The 19,303-nt window shown below is 44.3% G+C and overlaps 1 protein-coding gene across 8 annotated transcripts in view; it reads left to right on the top strand.

The window, feature by feature from the left end:
* FAT3 (FAT atypical cadherin 3) overlaps positions 1 to 19,303 on the top strand; it is a 631,203-nt gene that overhangs the window by 595,240 nt on the left and 16,660 nt on the right. For all 8 annotated transcript variants that reach the window (XM_089512860.1, XM_089512858.1, XM_089512859.1 and 5 more), the window contains 3 exons: positions 11,154 to 11,307; positions 13,412 to 14,064; positions 17,809 to 17,922. In XM_089512860.1, the coding sequence (XP_089368986.1) occupies positions 11,154 to 11,307; positions 13,412 to 14,064; positions 17,809 to 17,922 (921 nt within the window). The remainder of the gene's footprint in view (positions 1 to 11,153; positions 11,308 to 13,411; positions 14,065 to 17,808; positions 17,923 to 19,303) is intronic.

Raw genomic sequence — 19,303 nt, 5'->3', positions numbered from 1 at the left:
CTAATACTAGATTGTGAGTTCATGATTCACCTTGATCACTCAAAAAGTAGGATTCAAATAACAATCAATGTGAAATCACCTTCAGGATATGTTAAGGACACACCTGAATTTGTGACCAGCCAATAATATCCTACTGCCTTAGTTTGCTTTCTCATGAGTGCAAAGGTTGAGAACATTCTTCCCACAACCTGTGTATTGGTAGCTAAACAAAACACATCTTTTAGGGACACTTATTGTTGTTTTATCCTTTGACACAAACATTAGCTGCATGTAAGAAATGTGTATGAAGTAACCCTATGGACTGAGCTGGGTTGATTTCCTGTTCTTGGTTACATTAAACAAACACATGCATGAGGGCACTGATAGAAAACAGATGATCTGTTTGCAAAGTGCAATGTTTGATGGACAGTCAACATTAGACAAAGTCCAGTGTCAAATTAGACACATTTGACACATTTGATCATTTCCATATTTTGCAAAGACTCACTTTGGGCAATTTTCCAGCTGCTTTCATCTGCAAGTTAAATGTTGTGAGCCAGGGGAAATAACATGGCAACCATTTCTAGGAATTTGGAAGCAAGAAGTTCCCACAAACAGTTAGGTCAATTTATCCTTTGGTTGAGTTCATACACTTCCTGTGCAGTCTTAACATTAACTCTTCCTAATTTCTAGTTAGATTTGGTTTTGTGAAGGCCACATCATCAGAATTAAAGGCCCAAAGAGCCAAATGCAAAAGTTTTAATACATTAAAAAGGTAAAGACAGTGGACCTAGAGTTTGATATGCACTATTAGGACACATGTTTATGCTAATTTGTAGCATAATGCACAAATTGAAACCTTTCTGACAAATCTCTTTAGGATAATTTCCCCCTTCCTTGCAACTTTGACAGAGATACATATTTCACATTTCCATTGGATGCTAGGGGAATGGACTATGTATGCACATCTCCAAATAATGGGCCCATTTTATTATGAAAAGCATATAAACATCTCGCATCTGAATGGTTTGTCACTCTGTTCTCTGCTCCAAAACTACTTAGGCCTCCATGCATTGCAACCACTATTGGATGGCAAACACCCTGAGGGGATATTTCAGTATGCATGCTCTCTCACTCTCTCGTTAGGAAATCTATTTGCTTGGTGTTTTTTTTCACTGTCTCAGCAGTATATGTAAATAAAGAATTGTTATGGTGCCATAACTCGAAAGCAATGGGCCCTAACTATACATCAGCCGATCTATAAAGCAATCTGCTGTGACATCGTCATGGCCACACTTTGCTTTCTCTTCTCCCCCCCCCCCCCTCTCTTTCCCAAGGCAAAATAATTTGTTAGCCCAAGTGATTGTCTGTACATAAAACAGCATATATAATTAAACAGAATTGAGCAGAAGGGCTTGTACCATGTACAGATGCCTTCTGATGGCAACACACAATTGAGACTTCGTATGGCAGAGTATTTGCTGGAAGAGATGCTGCCTACAGTCATAACAGAAAATGTCTAAAGGCCTTTTCACACATTGTTCAGCAACTTACAAATCTGGGCTTGTCACAGATGTCAGGGCACACCTGAGAGCAAGCCACAACTAGGATGAACAGAGCAGTTTATTTCTAGGCCATGTGCCACATTTCCATGTGTTCACTTGTATGTCCAATTTGCACATGAATCTCTGGAGGCTGCTTTAAAAATACACAGAAAAAATGCATTATAACATATATTTTAAAGTATGTATTCTCTTCCAATTTTTAATGTGCCTTCGAGTCAACTCTGATTTATGGCAACCCTTTCCTCTTAGTCTGAGAAAATGTGACTTGCCTAAGGCAATCCAATGGGTTTCCAGGGCCAAGCATGGATTCAATTTCTTTCCCCTTATAGTCCTAATCCAGCTCTTAACTTACAATACCATGCTGCCTCATTTCAGATACTTATATCTTAATGTTTTTGTCCATAATCTGTATTGTAAAGCTTTCAGGAAATCTAAAACCACTGGATAACTAGAATCTGATTTACCTAGCAGTCCTGGGCATGAGAATTGGATCATTTTGTGACAAAATTCTCAAAGGTCACATCCTGCATATGGCCTTAACTACATCAAATCCTGCCTTCCTAATAAGATTTATTTCATTCTTTAAACCCTACCAATAGCTACCCACACACACACACACACACAACACACTTCTTGCTGGCACACTGTGAAAAATTCAGTGATGTGAGGAAAAACATGTTCCAGTGTAAAACAAAATGTGCAAGAAATATGTGCCTTGATTTACAGGAGAATCACAATTTAGGGAAATAGCTGGGAGCCTGACTCCTTTTAAAACAAGGTATGCTCTCCCTACATGCCTTGTTTCACATTGCTTGGTTGAAAATGGGTCAAAATGGTGACCAGAAGTGATGCAAACTCATCCCCAGTGTGCTGGGAAGCATCAATGCAACCTATAAAAGGGGCCGCAGGGACAAAGTCGGTCCCCTCCGCACATGGTTGTTCATGCCAAAGTAGATGGGGTTTGATTATAGAATTAAATGGGTTTCAGTCTCAGTTCTCTAGTTAGCTGGCTTAAGTAATGTTGTTTTTCAATAGCAAAGATATAGGAATCAACTGAATCATCATCCTTTTGCCCTTCCTGTGTAGGACTCCATTGTAGCTACATCAGAGCAAGGCATTCTTTGCTGTGTAGCAACTGTGCCTGTCCATAAGACTTGGTTGTCAAAATGTGCAATGTTTCTTGAAACCATAAGAAGATAGGAATTTATACCTTGGCTGCAGTCAGAAGTCTGTTTCCACTGTTTGTTGGCATGCTTCTTTTTTAATGTCTGAAAAAGCCACTGGTAGAAAGGTTAAAAGTCCTATACCAGATCTCTTCACAGATTATCAGATACACACAACCATCCAAATGTAGAAGCAACTGCCCAATTGATTGTTGACAGTATTTGTGGTGTCTCAAGCTGCTCACAGGCTCCATTTGCACATAAAGAGGAAACAGTATTCTATAGTTCCCATGATTTTGAAAGTCAATATATCATTAAAATGTGCATTCAGTTTAAAATTGGATGCCTTTTGTCTTATATCAACAGCACTAATGAGGGCTGCATGCCAAACTGAATGGCATGCTTGGGATCAAATATGAAAACACAATTCATCTGTTCTACACATCTCTTGTCCCACTCAGTAGAATATATCCACCCAGATACATATGTGTCCTGACAGGACCATGATAACCCTCTCAGCCAACACTTTGAGAATGTCACAGACTGTTCAGACTTTTTGAAGATGGAAGTGGAAGTCTGTCCATCCATTTTTATATCCCTCTCATTCCATCCCTGTTATGTATCAGATCACAAGACTCCCCTCCCCGCATGTCATTCCTGGAAATGTGTGTTCCCTTTTTGTGCATATTTTTTTTTTCAAAAAGGAAAAGAAAAACATGTATTTATGTATTTGTCTAATATATACAACATTGTATACATATTCCCATTGACTAATGTTTGTCTCAGTTTTCAGTATTTTCATATTTCAATCATGCATGTTTTTCATATAGATGCCTGGTTTCATGAGCATTTCTTTCTTTTCAGTACTTCACACATCTCACATATGTACAGATTTCCAAGGCAAGATGTTCTTCATCCCAGTGCCAGTCTCAGGAAATGAAATTGAACATTTTCTTAGGGAAATGTGAACCCAGTGAATTCTGCCCCACTCCTAGCTGTAGAGAGGAAACTTTGGAGATGAGATGGGACTTCTATTATAGTGAAGCATAGCTAACTTTTCACAGTGTTTCTTCTTCGTGGTCTCTGCGAATCATACAAATGGGTTGTACTGCGCCTGCGCAGTGCCTTCGGAAACTTCTAGAATCACTGGGCAAAGTACTCTTTGCAACATATAGAAACTTTTTGGCGGTAGCTCCGCCCATCCCTTATAAAGCCCCAGGTTTCCCGCTCTTTCCCCAGTTCCTTTTTTCCGCCGCGTTCGCTGCCTTTGGGAACTTCGCTCTTCTTATTGTTATTGGAATCACTGCTAACCTGACCACGGACCGTTTTTTGACCACTCTTTGCTTGACCCTGGACTGTTTACTTCTCGGACTGACCCTCGTTATTGACCTCGGCTTGTCGACCTTCGAACCGTAAGCAGATCATGCCCTCGGTGCCTTTCAAAAAGTGCACCGTTTGCGGAGGAAAAATTCCCGGCCAGGACCCTCACTCGGCTTGTCTTCTTTGCTTGGGAGAGGCGCACATCCCATCATCCTGCGCCTTGTGTAAATCTCTCACTCCCCAAGCGAGGAAAAATCGTGAGACAAGGCTGAAGGCGGCCATCTATTCCAGGGTCTTCGCCGCGGGTGCCATGTCTTCGCTGGGGCCCCCCTCCTCCACTGGGTCGGCGCCCTTGCCTCCGCTTCCAGAGGCCCCGACCCAACTCATGGCCGATCCTCCAAATCCCGTCGAGATGGCTCCCCACGAGGCACCGGGCACCGACGCCCCCTTGGCGGACGTTCCCCGGCCATCCAAGAAACCTAAGCGCCCGAAGAGCTCTAAGGAGAGCCGCGCTTCTAACAAGGACTCGAGCGCCCAGAAGGGGTCTGCCTCGAGATCCTCGGACCCGAAGGCCTCATCCTCGAAGAGCTCGACTAAGGGCTCGAGCTCCACCCCCTCGGTGCCGAAGCCGTCAACATCCGCAGACTCGGCTTCGAGGCCTTCGGCCACCAAGCTGACAACTCCGGCTTCCGCTACTGCATCATCCTCGGCCTCCAAGAGAGTACACACGTCTCCCTCGGGGGGCCAGCACTCCTTGGCCAAGCGGCACCGCTCGGACAAACGGGACTCCGACGGCTCTCGGCATAGGGAAGCTCTTCGGGACCGGACGGCCCCCGAACACACACCCCGGGAACCTCGCCCTATAGACAAGGCCTCCAGGGCTGACGGCTCCAAGACCTCAGAGGCTCCCTCTATTCGTCCTGACCGCCGTAGAAGCTCTCCCTCGGTGGGTCGGGCTCTCCCGAGTTTTCGCCACATGCCGGATGACACCATTGACGTCATTTCGGAACCGGCCTCTCCAGCGAGCTCCACCCACAGTCATCGCTCTGTGACCCCGATGCCTAGGTCGTTTGTCCATACCGCCATGGTCCATCGGGCTGCCTCTCCTTCACCTCCAAGAGAGCCGAAGAGACCGGACTACCTCTATGATAGCGAGACGGACACTTATTACATGGCCGTCCCACGGAAATCCGTCACACCCCGTCTGGTTTCTCCGTCCCGAAAGTCCAGGCCGGAGCCAATCCCTAAGCCGACTCGCGACGTTGTAGCTTCTTCCCGTACGGCAGGCACAGCTCCAGACCTTCGAGTGGTGAACCTGGACCCCGATGAGGAGGCTTCCTCCCAAGCCCGATACCGTCCCCAGAGTGACTCCGACGCCTCGGATGCCGAAGACTACCAGCCTTCCATTCAAGAGTTTGTCCAGCCTGGCGCCGTGTCACCCACTGATGATGTCCGCACCTTTGCGGAACACGTTATCAAAATGTCTAACGCGCTGGACATCCAAATCTCTCAGGTAGAGGACGAGGCCTCTGACCCCATCGAGAGGAGGATCCACGGGAAGTTGCCTACTCCACCTGCAATCCCGCTGCTGCCATCGCTGGAGAAGCTGGCAAGACGCTCGTGGGATGCCCCCGCGGCGACGGCTTCCAGCAACCGAAGGATAGAGTCCCTGTACAGGATTGCTCCGTCCACTCCCTCATGGCTCTTTGGACACCCGAGACAGAACTCGGCCATCGTCGAGGGCGCCCAGCGGACGTCAACCCCGAAATCGTCCGTGATGCCAGGAGACAAGGAGGCCAAGAAGGTGGACGCCTTGGCCAAGAAGGCCTACTTCTCTTCGGCTCTGGGGATCAGAGTAGCCAATTATAATGCCTGTATGGGTGCTTACATCCAGTGGCTTATGGAAAAGATCTCTCCGCTTATCCCCGACCTTCCCGACGAATCTCAGGCCACCCTCTCCGAGGTTCGGGATGAGGCCCACTCCATTGGGAGTTGGCTCATCACGTCGGCCAGGCATTCCACCGATTGCTCGGCGAGGTCCATGGCCGCAGCGATTGCCCTCCGCAGACATGCTTGGCTAAGATCTTCAGACCTCAATCAGAATGCCCGTACCACCATTGAGGACATGCCATTCGATGAGGACGGCCTCTTCCACCGAGAGACGGACGAGAAGCTCAATTTCAAATACCGCATGCGGACTGCCGCGAAGAAGCACGGTATGTCTTCCTCTCCTCAGGCTTCCCGTAAGCGTTTTACAGGCGTCTGCCCATGGTACGGTCAGGGCCAGAGATCCTACCAACAGGATCGCCCCTACCAGCGCCAGGATCAACCCAGGCAGAGGTACCCCTCGCAGTCCTCCTCCTCTTCCGGTCGCCGCTCTGCTCCCAAATATAAAAAGAATTACCGGAGGCAGGATCCCGACCAGAATAAAAAGAGGACCTGAAGCGGTGCCGCGTACTCCGTCGTCTCCTCTTCCTTCTCCTTTTTGGACAGACTGAAGCCCTTCTTCAACATCTGGGCTTCCATCTCTACTGATTCTTGGGCCCTCACCATCGTCTGTAGGGGGTATGCCCTCGAATTCGAAGAACTCCCTCCAACTGGAGTTTTCCTGTCCACCCCCCCCCCCCAGACACCCTTCTCGACGAAGTACGCGCTTTGCTGTCTAAGGGCGCCATCTCGCCCGTCGATGCTGTCGACGTCCCCAGATGTTTCTTCTCCCGTTATTTCACAGTCCCTAAGACTGATGGGGGCATTAGGCCTATTTTGGACTTGAGGGCTCTGAATGCTTACCTTTCCTATCACCGATTTCGCATGGTAACCCTTGCCTCTATCTTGCCTTTGTTGCACCAGGGCCTGTGGTTTGCGACCATCGACTTGAAGGACGCCTATTTCCATGTCAGCATCCGGGAGAGCCACCGCCGGTTCCTAGCCTTTGCCGTCGGGACGGACATCTACAAGTACAACGTTCTGCCCTTCGGCCTTGCCACGGCCCCTCGGGTGTTCACGAAGTGCATGGCACCGGTGGTGTCCCACCTCCATCGCCGAGGCATCAGGATCTTCCCGTACCTAGACGACTGGTTGATAGTGGCACCTTCAAGCCAAGAGCTCCATCGACACACGTCGTCAACTCTAGCTCTCTTAAGGGACTTGGGACTGGTGGTCAATCCCGACAAGTCGCAGCTGCTTCCCACCAAGCAGATAAGATTCATCGGATCCATCCTAGACTCCAACAGTTGCACGGCCTTCCTTCCCCTCGACCGGTTTGCCGCGCTTCGCGTGGCCGTCCGAAGATGCATGGGCCGGAGACGAGTCATCGCCAGAGACGTCCAGGTGGCCCTCGGGCACATGGCGTCCACAACCTTCGTTACACCGTGGGCAAGGCTTCGATCCCGAATCCTTCAGTTTTGGTTCCTGTCAGTTTTCAATCCAGAGACCGACCTGCCATCCCGTTCCCTCACCATTCCGAGGCCGGTTGTCCGTTCTCTCCATTGGTGGCTCGACTCCCGGAACGCCTGCGCAGGCATGCCGTTCTCCCAGCCCCAGCCGGAGATAACGCTAACAACAGACGCGTCGGACGAAGGATGGGGAGCCCATGCTCTAGATCTCTGGGCGAAGGGCCGCTGGTCTCCCGACGAGAAGGACCTCCACATCAATGCCCTGGAACTGATAGCCGTAGAAAAGGCCTTGAAGGCGTTCGAATCCTCCCTCTCCCACAAGGTTGTGCAGCTCCGGACGGACAACACCACGGTGATGTACTACCTGAACAAACAGAGAGGCACCAGATCGCGCACCCTCCTCGACATCACGCTCCGAGTGTGGGACTGGTGTATCGCCCGTCGTATCCTCCTTCAAGCGGTGCACTTGCCAGGGGCTCAAAACGACCTCGCGGACCTTCTCAGCAGATCCCCATCGTCGTGCCACGAGTGGAGGCTCCACCCGGACACAGTGAGGGACCTCTTCCGTCGATGGGGAACCCCTCAGATAGACTTGTTCGCGACTGTCCACAACACACATTGTCCCCAGTTCTGCTCCCGGACGCGAGACGAGAACTCCCTCGGAGATGCGTTCGGATTCGAGTGGTCCGGGGTGTTGCTTTACGCCTTCCCCCCGTTTCCCCTGATCACCAGAACAATATCCAAGATGACATCGGAGGCTTCCAACGCCATTCTGATCACTCCGTGGTGGCCAGGCCAACCTTGGTTCCCGAGCCTCCTTCATCTCTCTCGGGACACCTTTCTCCGTCTCGAACGCAGACCGGATCTCCTCACAGTTCAGGGGGGTCGCGTCCACCATCCCGACATCGACACCCTCCCCCTGGTAGCTTGGAGGATACATGCCTAGCACGCTTACCAGACCCGGTGCGCAGAGTCATCCTAGCTGCCCAGAAGCCGGCCACCCGAAAATCTTATTCCCAAAAGTGGACCAGATTTCTGAAGTTTTTGGCGGACAGACACCTTTCTCCTGCTCAGGTCTCGACCCCGATAGTATTGGATTTTTTGATGTCCCTGGTCGACTCGGGCCTCGGTCTCACTTCGATCAAGTGCTACCTGTCGGCCATTTGTTCCTTTTTCCAATTTCGGGGTAAGCCTTCGTTTTTCAAAGATCCCCTGGTCAAGGGATTTCTTAAAGGTTATAATAACTTAAATCCTCAGGTGTCCTTACCTCCCCCTGCTTGGAGTCTAGAGGGGGTGTTGCGGGCCTTACAGTCCAAGCCTTTTGAGCCCATGGCCACAACAGACATTAGGCTCCTGACCTGGAAGACTGTTTTTTTTAGTGGCAATCACCTCCGCTCGTCGGGCTGGAGAACTTTGTGCACTGAGAAGGGACCAGCCATTCCTCAAGTTTCATTTAGATAAGGTAGTCCTCAGGACGGACATTACGTTCCTGCCCAAGGTTGTGTCATTGTTCCACATGTGTCAGGACATTGTGCTCCCTACCTTGGCCCCGAACCCGACTACGGATGCGGAGAGGGCCCTCCACACCCTAGATGTCCGGAGGGCACTGGCTTTTTACTTGGACAGAACTAGAGACTCTAGCCGGTCCGAGAGACTGTTTCAGTGCTACTCGGGACCGAAGAAGGGATTACCGGTGTCGGCTCAGAGACTCTCCAAGTGGGTGTCTAGTACCATCTATTTGTCATACGAACTCTTGGGGAAGCCGTTACCGGCTAGGGTTCGCTCCCACACCACAAGGGCGGTAGCTTCATCCTCTGCCTTCTTGTCAGGGATTTCTTTAGATGACATTTGCAAGGCTGCAGTGTGGTCACAGCCCCTAACTTTTATCAAGCATTACAGATTGGACACCAGGGCCAGGAGGGATGCAGCCTTTGGCAGGGCTATCCTGGTGTCTGGATTGCACTGATTCTGGTCTCTTTTAAGCAGATTAAGTTACCTGGGTTTACCCTTCTTCCCTTAGGGGCGGAAGCCCTTTGTTTATGCATTTGACTCAGGGTACAACAAACGGGTCTTTGACTCAATGTGTTTTTGAATTCTGTTTATTGTGACAAATAAACATTTGTTGGTTGATTATGGTGTCAGGACACTCCCTCCGCCTACAACCTTAGCTTGCTAGTCTCAACCCATTTGTATGATTCGCAGAGACCACGAAGAAGAAGGACAGGTTGCCTACCTGTAACGGTATTTCTTCGAGTGGTCATCTGCGAATACATACAAATCCCGCCCATCCTCCCCTCGGTGTCCTGCTCTAAATTGGCTCACTCTGTCGCCTACTTGGCGGAAAAATGGCGGAACTGGGGAAAGAGCGGGAAACCTGGGGCTTTATAAGGGATGGGCAGAGCTACCGCCAAAAAGTTTCTATATGTTGCAAAGAGTACTTTGCCCAGTGATTCTAGAAGTTTCCGAAGGCACTGCGCAGGCGCAGTACAACCCATTTGTATGTATTCGCAGATGACCACTCGAAGAAATACCGTTACAGGTAGGCAACCTGTCCTTCTGCAACTTAAAACCTGTATGGTTTAAAACTAAAGTTATTTCCCAAAGCCCTTTGGCTCTCCTCCCCAAATTTTTCCCAAAAAGGGGGCCAATTTTCAGCCAACTTTTTACCTGAAAACTGGCCAGAATACCCCCGACTGCCTGTAAGTGCAGTAGTTTGCTCCCCCAGAGCCCCAAATACCTCAAAACGAAACAAAAAATTGACTGAAAATTGATCTAATGAATTCTACATCACTTTCAACGCACTGAAAAACATGGGTGAGGCCCACTGGGCTGACCCAAAAGGGAATGGTCCCCACTCTTCCTGCTCCTGCCCACTCTTCGTTTAAAAAATAATGTCTGGAATCCTGTATCAGTTACTATATTGTTTTGTTTTCATAATCGGTCACAGTTTTAACACTATTGCCACAATTTTAACTTGACCCCCAACCTACTCCATGGGAAAATGTAATGTACTTAGTTAAGTATAAGCTGATACGGGATTCCAGCCAATACTCCTTGATCTGTACATATTAAATTTGAATGAACTTCAGCCTTTTGGCTAAACAATCAAAATTGAAACTTCAAAGACTGCTCCTTCGGGTCATTCAAACACAACATTTTGCTTACACAAAGATGAGCTACATATAAACAGTGTAATGAATATGTGGTGATGTTTCTTAGGATATTATTGTATTGAATGTAAAGTTATTTTTTCCCCAACAGGATAAAGTCACATTTAATTTTAAAAGTGAGTGTTATCGCACGCAGCCACGGCCGGGTGAGCGCAACCTGTATGCAGCCCAGATCCCACTGCGCTTATCCTGCGGCTTTTCAAAAACAGGAGCTTGCTATTTTTGAAAAGCCACAGAACAAGTGTGGCTGGGATCCAGGCTGCATACAGGTTGCACTTCCTGGCTGCAGCTCCATGCGATAACACCTGCTTTTAAAATTAAATGCAACTTTATCCCTTTGGGATAAGTCACTTTAAATTCAATGCGATAATCTCCTTAGTCTTTCCAACTATAAACCTGAAAGTTGTCAAGAACTCTAATGCTGCAATATTCCTAAGCCAACCACTAGAGGGAAATAGAGATCCATATATGTATGCTAACTATCCAAATGCGTCTTAATCTGTCCATTTTTCACTCTATGTTTTTTCTTTCTTTCTTTTTTCTTTTTTTAACAACCATTAGGTTATCAGTGCAGTTGCCTCTCTCAGTTCACTGGGCGAAACTGTGAGTCCGAGATCACAGCCTGCTTTCCAAACCCTTGTCGCAATGGAGGATCCTGCGATCCCATAGGCAGTGCATTCATCTGCAGCTGCAAGAGTGGGTTAACAGGAGTGACGTAAGTAAGCTGATACAACCTGCTGTGGGAGCCTCAGATTGTTGTTGGAGTTCATAATGTACCATGCACAAGGTGACCAGTGCAGTGCATAGCACCAGTCCATGCAATGTGACCAGAAGTCCTAACTGCAAAGAAGGACAATGCACTGCAAAATGTAGGACATTTTTTTAAAAAAGTAAGACATTAAAAAATAAAAGCTAAAAACTCTTAATATAAATATAAATTCATGCTTCTTAGTCATGCTTAAAATGGAGGATATTTTGACATTGCTCTTGAACAGAAGATTGAAATGTAGGACATGTCCAGGAAAAGGAGGATGCTTGGTCACCCTGAATTCATAGCACATGTGAAATATAAATAAACTTTAATAATAATATTAAATAATAGTGCAGAAGAAAGCTTAGAGAGCTGTTACTTTGCATTCAGCCTCAGAGCAGAAGATCTAACTCAATTCCTTTCTCTGGTTATATAGTAATAATCACATGGCACCTCAGTTTGGAAGTAGCGATGTTACCCAAAATGCCAGGGTCTCAGAGGTCACCCACAACCAACATTTAATAGGGGGATTTTATTATTGCAAGTAAAACTGCTGAGTGGGCTTTGGACAACTAAAAGCAGGGGTCAAGCCTATATATACCAGTTCCAAGAAACAGAACCCCAGAATGCAAGATCCAAACGCAGTTTTATTTATAACAGCAAAGGAAAATCAACTTTCACACAGAAACACACATTCTCACACACATACAAGAACTAACAATGTAAAAGATGGTAGCAGATAGTGATTTCCATGATTGCAAAGGGTGATACTGTACCTGCTTCCAGAAGCAGGGGTTCCAGTCAGGGGTGTTCTGTGAGATGGACAAAGCTCATCAGCCAGCAATGTTGAGGAGTCAGGTGAGATACAGACAGAGGAGCTTATCCCATTAACAAATAAGCTGGTTTATCTCTTCCGGCTTGGGACAACAATGCATTACAAGTACTGTAGTCACTGGTGGTTATGTTTGGGTACACATTGTTATTGTTATGGTGTGTGCCTAGTCGTTTCTGGCTTATGGAGACCCTAAGGTGTATCTATCAGGAGGTTATCTGCAGCTGAGAGGTTGTGACTTACCCAAGGTCACCCTTTGAGCTTCCATGGGTGAGCAGAGAATTGAACCCAGTGATGCAACAAAGCCACATTTGAAAAGTAATGTAATGAATAAGAATAAAGTCACTTTATTGGTGTAAATTTTCTAAACTTAACTTTAGGGGCAGAAAATGTTCAAATTTTACAATATTCTCTGATTGATTCTAAAGTATTTTCTCTCAGAATAGTAACAGAAAATGATAAAAAGAATGCAGCATCCCAACAAACAAAGCAAGACTTACTTTTTCAACATTAACAAGCAAACATTAACAAGCAATGGATTGCTTTTCAAACCATGCAGCAAGCAGTAGGAACAAATTACTTCTAAAAAGTTACTTTTCAAGCTCTGGACAGTATGTGATACTGTTGAAGCCAGGGAAGAGTTTGGTAGGAAACTCTTACAATCTAATTATTTACAGTTTTAGTCACAAGGATCCACCACATCATCATCCACCACACAATACGAGGCAGCAGCACTAAGCACAGCATGAGTGGTAGCATAAGCTTTCATAGACTTGATTTACTTCCTTAGAAGCAAGTTGTTGTTATTTGTGAGTTGTTTAATAAAGCATTGAATTTTGGCCTGCACGTGTTGTCTTACATCCTATAATAACCAAGCTGTACATGGCTCACCATTCTGCTCTGTTGCATATTAAAGGTTAAAGAGGCAGTTAGCAAGCACCTATTAGCTTCAGACGTTTAAAAAGTTACTTTTGGAGCTACAACTCCCAGGATCATGCACACATCCCAAATGGAACTGGACCATCTTCCAGATGGAACTCAAACTAATTTATAGTATGGTGTACATTAAAAAGCATGAAATGATACATTCAGTTAAAACCCTACTTTTAAAACATTATAAGTTAAAGCAATTATACATTTTATATACTAAAAACATACTTTAAAAAGTAATTATTCCAAGATCTTCACAATACTGATTTCAGAAATCCTGCATCCACTTCATTTTTTTCCCTTCAGGTGTGAAGAAGATATTAATGAGTGTGAGAAAGAGGAGTGCGAAAATGGCGGCTCTTGTGTCAATGTATTTGGCTCATTTTTGTGTAACTGCACCCCAGGATACGTGGGCCAGCATTGTGGGTTGAGACCAGTGGTTGTTCCTAACATCCAAGCTGGACATTCTTATGTGGGCAAGGAAGAGCTGATTGGCATCGCTGTCGTTCTTTTTGTCATCTTTTTATTAATTGTCCTCTTCATCGTATTCCGTAAGAAAGTATTCAGGAAAAACTACTCCCGGAACAACATCACCTTGGTCCAAGATCCAGCTACTGCTGCTCTGCTTCACAAAAGCAATGGGATTCAGTTCAAGAACATGAGGAACAGTGGTGATGGGCGCAATATCTACCAAGAGGTGGGGCCACCTCAAGTGCCTGTGAGGCCAATGGCCTACACCCCTTGCTTCCAGAGCGATTCCAGGAATAATTTGGACAAGATCGTTGATGGACTTGGAGTGGAGCATCAGGAGATGACAACATTTCATCCAGAGTCTCCCCGGATCCTAACAGCAAGGCGAGGTGTCGTAGTGTGCAGTGTTGCCCCCAACCTGCCAACTGTATCTCCATGTCGTTCTGACTGTGATTCCATCAGGAAGAGCTGGGAAAACGGCACTGAAAGTGAGTACTTCAGGAAAAGGAAAGCATTGGGTTTTAGCCAGTATAATATATAATATAATGCCTAGAGAGCAGAAGCAAGACTGGAGAGACCCATATTCAAATGTCCGTTTGGCCATGAAGCAGATTAGATGACCACATGCCTGTTGTTATTAATATTGTTGTTGTTACATCCATGTTTTTCCCCAGGAAAACAGATTGCAGCAGATTAAATTCACAAAAATATAAAAAATACAAAAATTAAAAAGTGATTAAACTATCAAAAAAAAAAAAATTAAAGCCAGGGGAGATAATAACCAATAAATATCCATCACATTGTTTAGGTGGGACAGGTCTTGTACAATCAGTCCTCAAAGACCTGTGAAAACAGGAATGTATTCACCTGTCTGTGGAAAGAGAGCAGGGAGGGCCTGGGGCAACTGCTAAGAAGGCCCTCTCATATGTTCCCACCAGATGTAGCAGTGAAGTTGGTGGGACAAAGAGAAGGGCCTCCATAGCAGACCTCACAATATAAACAGTTTCGTAAGGGAGAATGCAATCCTTCAAATAATAATGAACCTCACAAAGTTGCTGTAAGAAAAAATACAGAGAGAAGGATTGTATGAATTGCATTGAGTTCCTTGGAGGAAAGGCTGGATATAAAGGTAAACCAAATACAAATAAGTTTATGGTGTTGCACTTCCTTTTAATAAATAAATTTATGATTTTGCTCTTCTCACATTTTTTGTATATATCCCACCTTCCCTCCAACAAGTTCAAGGTGCTTTTCACACCCTATTTTATCCTCACCACAACACTATAGGATGTTAGGTTGAGGGGTTGTGTCTGATCCAAGGTCATATGTCATTGTTGATTTCTTTGTATATTTATGGTCACATCATTATGAAGGCGTGCAGTGGTTTCTGTAATATAGAAATGGAAATGTGTACATTAAAATGGAGTCATGCGTTTCATGGTACATAGGCTGGCATGGTGCAGATAATCAAAGAGCAAAGGGAACAAATGACCCATAATGTAATGGAATATGTTAATAGAATATTCATGCTAACTACATATGCACAAATAACAGAACAGCTACAAGATTTAAATGAATAGTAAGTAGGACTAATCTGTTATTTCAGTTATTTTAAAAAGCAGATTTAAGGGGGGGAAGCCCTCATTGAAATTAATCTGGCAATATATTTTAATACAAACATTTATATAAAAAAACTGGCAGAATCTGAAAGCAGTTTATTAAATTTAGAAATATTAAAATCTGTTAAAAGACTATACAAATGATGAAACAGTTCAGCACATCATTAAAAGCATATCCCATTCAGTTTCTAAAAGCATAATGCCTTTTGTTGTTGTTGTTGTTGTTGTGTGCCTTTAAATCGTTTCTGACTTATGGCGACCCCAAGGCATACCTATCATGGGTTTTTTCTTGGCAAGACTTGTTCAGTGGAGGTTTGCCATTGCCTTCCTATGAAGCTGAGAGTATGTGACTTGCTTAAGCTCACCCAGTGAGATTCTCATGGCTCAGCTGAGAATCGAACCCTGGTCATAGAGTCATAGTCCAGCACTTAAACCACTACGCCAAGCAAATATGCTCATGGAAGGAGAGCAAGAGCGGATCCATCCTGGTCTCCCGATACACCCTCACTCATCAAAAACCAAGTGGTTAGAGGAGATGTTTCAAAATATTTCACATTGCAGCCCTATATACCAGCTCCCCCAATCTGTTGCCATCCAGATATTTTGGACTACAGTGACCATCACTTTCAGCCAGCATGAGCAATGATCATGTGTAGTAGAAGGTGTCGTCCAAAATATCCACAGAACACTCAAGAAGGGGAAGGCTGCTATGAATGCCTATCTAAGCTCTGCACTCCTGGAAGCTCCTTTCTGAATAGTGATAGATCTCTTTGCAGTCTTTGCCTATGCTCATTCTTAGATATGATCTGTCCTATTTTCACATCAGTTTGTGATTAGTCTTTTCAAGCATGAACATTCACATTATTGATATAATTTACTTTAACAGATATGCATGTTGTGTTAAAATAATCCTGTTATCCTAAAATACACATTTCAACCTAAAGCATATTATATGCATTTTGGTATATTGTGCAGAGAATTGTATCACACCATTTTGAAAAGCTAGGAAAAAATTAGAAATACTGTTTGAATGTGGGGGGTTTTTTGTCCAAAAAGAGAGAATTGTGTGGTATGCTTAAAAACATATACTGGAGGGAATCCCCAAAATCCCTGTTTCTGAGTAGACATGCACAAGCTTTCAGTGTTAATCCAGTATTAATCCCCAAAAGCTCATACACTTCCTCAAGTGAATTTTCCTTAATTTGTTAATTTACCCAACTCATATACATTTTTACAAGTCCATTTTTTTTCTCTTCCCAAGAAAGATAACGTGTGTTGCCCTATATAACTAAACTAATAAATGTGTGTGTTTAAAACATAAACACACAAGTATACATTTTGGAACACATTCCATATCATCATACTAGTTCATTGTACAACAGATCTATGATGTGTAGTTTTTGCAACTTGATTGGTTTTGTATTTCATCACTACAGAAATCCACCCTTATCTTTTGCTAAGGCAGATCTGCATATATCTGCTCTAAAATATAGGTTGCCACTTGCTGACTTTTGAGCCAAATCTGACCATCAGATCTCTGTCTCCACCATTCTTCCTAATTTTCCAATTTAGTTTCCCAGTCTTCCACTTGGAGGAATAAATGAGCCATCAGAGAGAGATTAAAAGAAGATATGAAATATTGAAATTAGAATGAAAGGATGTATCAACACTGCAGAATTAAAGCAGTTGGACACCACTTTAACTGTCATGACTCCATCCTGTAGAATCCTGGGATTTGTAGTTTGGTGAAGTATTCAACCTGGTCTGTCAGAGAGTTCTGGTGCCTCACCAATAAGATAGAGATGTGGCAGTTAAAGTAGTGTCAAACTGCTTTAATTCTGCAGTGTGGATATTCTCTAAGAGAGGAAACCAGGCAAAGTATGGGCGGAAAGAGGGCAACAGCCAAGCATATGGGAGCAGAGTTGTTTTTCATCTTGAATCTATCTTCTTGCCCATAAGAAATTCTTTTCTCTTTACAAGACACTGCAATAACCTATATGTTGTCTCGTCTGATGTAGATAGATATACATGCTTAGATACAGAAACAGATACAAGCCTAAATCCTATTGTTTGTCCCTAGAGTAGAGCATTGAATCTGTTAGATTAACCTATGTGTTGACTCACTGTTCAACAATTAATTCATTCAGTCCACTGTAGTTGGATTACAACAGGATTTCAGCCAAGGTTACCTATGAAGAATGAAGCACAGTTCATATTATTCATTGCTGCTGAACTGAGTCCTTATGATGATGATCACTTACAGTCTCTCATTTTTAAACTGGATATATATCTCAACAGTATGAACAATGGGCCTGTTGGTTATTAATATGATAACAGACAATTGTTTTCTCATTTGCATTTTAGAAATGGATATTGGAATTCTTTGCCAGAGAGCTCTAGTGCCTCACCAAAATACAAAGAATCCACTGGATGCAGTCTTGGAAGTAAAAGTGCAAACATACTACTATAACTGTGTAGTGTGAAAGGTCCCCTGCCTGTTGAATTACTATTTTAAGGAAAATATAATCTATTCACAACATATTGTTAGGGTTCAAGGCAAAGATCTGTGTTTCTGCTTCACAGATCAGCTTTTATTTTTGTGTGTATTTGTAGGCAAAGGAGTTGATGACATTGAAGAGGTGACCTGTTTTTCAGGAAGCAATAAAGGCAGCAATTCTGAAGTACAATCCCTCAGCTCTTACCAGTCAGACTCTGGTGATGATAATGGTAAGCATATTACTATCTTATTTCTGCTTCTGTTATAACAAGTATATCTCATTTATCACCAAAAAAGACTCCATGCTGCTTTTCTCCTAGGCTTTATTGTGTTACAGACACGTGAAATGTTGATTAGTTGGGAAGGTGGGAGCAACATTATCTGTTATTGATAGCTGTGAACTATCTGAGATAGATGATGGCTTAAATTATAGCCCATACCTGTCGGTACATTTTTTTACCATGTGGTCATGATGAGGGAAGATACTTAAAAGTTTTACCGGATTGAATTTTTCAGGAGAGTATTTGGGAAATTGATACAAAGGACTTCCTTGCATTTGCTGTCCTTTAAATTTACACAAAACCATTGTGTCAGATAATCAATGCAAAAATCACATGTGTTGCTGCCAAACGTACAGTGCAATAGAGGGGCTGTCCTCTTCAGTAGTGTATGGTGGTGCTGCTGGTGGTAATGGTGGCAGGGTTTGCCTTCAAGTCTTTCCCTGCTCTCCAGAGTTGTAGTCCAACATTCAAACCACTATACTGTGCTGCTCCAGAGTATTGTGCATAAGCCCAAGTATATTAAATTGGATTAATACATTAGCCCCATCCCTTCTGTTATCAACTTGTGCTCATCTGAACTGTGAGTCTAAAGCAGAGCCCTTATTTTAGGCATGGAGGCTTCCCATGCAAATCTGCAATGTTACTGTATGAGATAGTCATTATAAAAGGCTGCCCCCCCCCCCTCGGCTCGATATTACATTGCTAGATTCTATAATCCTATACAAGGGATGGCAAGTTTTTCAGGATTTCTGTTCCACTATCTTTTCATAATTGTATAAATGAGGGTGCAGTTTTTCAAAATTCTGCAGCTCCATGATAAGGACAGTCAGGAATACTACATATTAAAGATATATGTCCCAGTGGAATAGGACCAAAATGTATGGAGATAATGAGGTACTGAGCAGGTCTCGTAGATAATAGAATCTGGTCTGGTCAAAGATCTAGGTCTTAAATAGGAACATTTATAGACAGGCAAGAGGAAAATGTGGCTGTGGAGTTCTGCTGGAGCTGGAAGAGTGGCATGAGTTAAGTCTCTTTATTTGAACTGCAGAATTAAAATATAGAGGCAGGTATAGCTCAGTGGCAAAATAAGTTTTTTATACTGTATGCATAAGGTCCCCTTGGTATCTGCTGTGGTTTGTTTCCAAGACCTCCCATAGATACCAAAATCCATGGATGCTCAAATGCTACTAAATACAGTGGCATAGTAAAATACTTTCCCTTATAAAGGCAAAATCAAGGTTTGCTTTTTGGAATTTAAATATTTTAAAAATATTTTCAAGCCACGGATGCTTGACTCCATGGATAAAAAATGATGGATATGAAAGGC

Source organism: Sceloporus occidentalis, unplaced genomic scaffold, assembly GCF_023333645.1.
Source record: "Sceloporus occidentalis isolate IW3139 unplaced genomic scaffold, rSceOcc1.0.p SCAF_2, whole genome shotgun sequence".
Lineage (NCBI taxonomy): Eukaryota > Metazoa > Chordata > Lepidosauria > Squamata > Phrynosomatidae > Sceloporus > Sceloporus occidentalis.
Note: the sequence above shows the minus strand (reverse complement) of the source record. Positions and strands in the feature narration are given on the sequence as shown.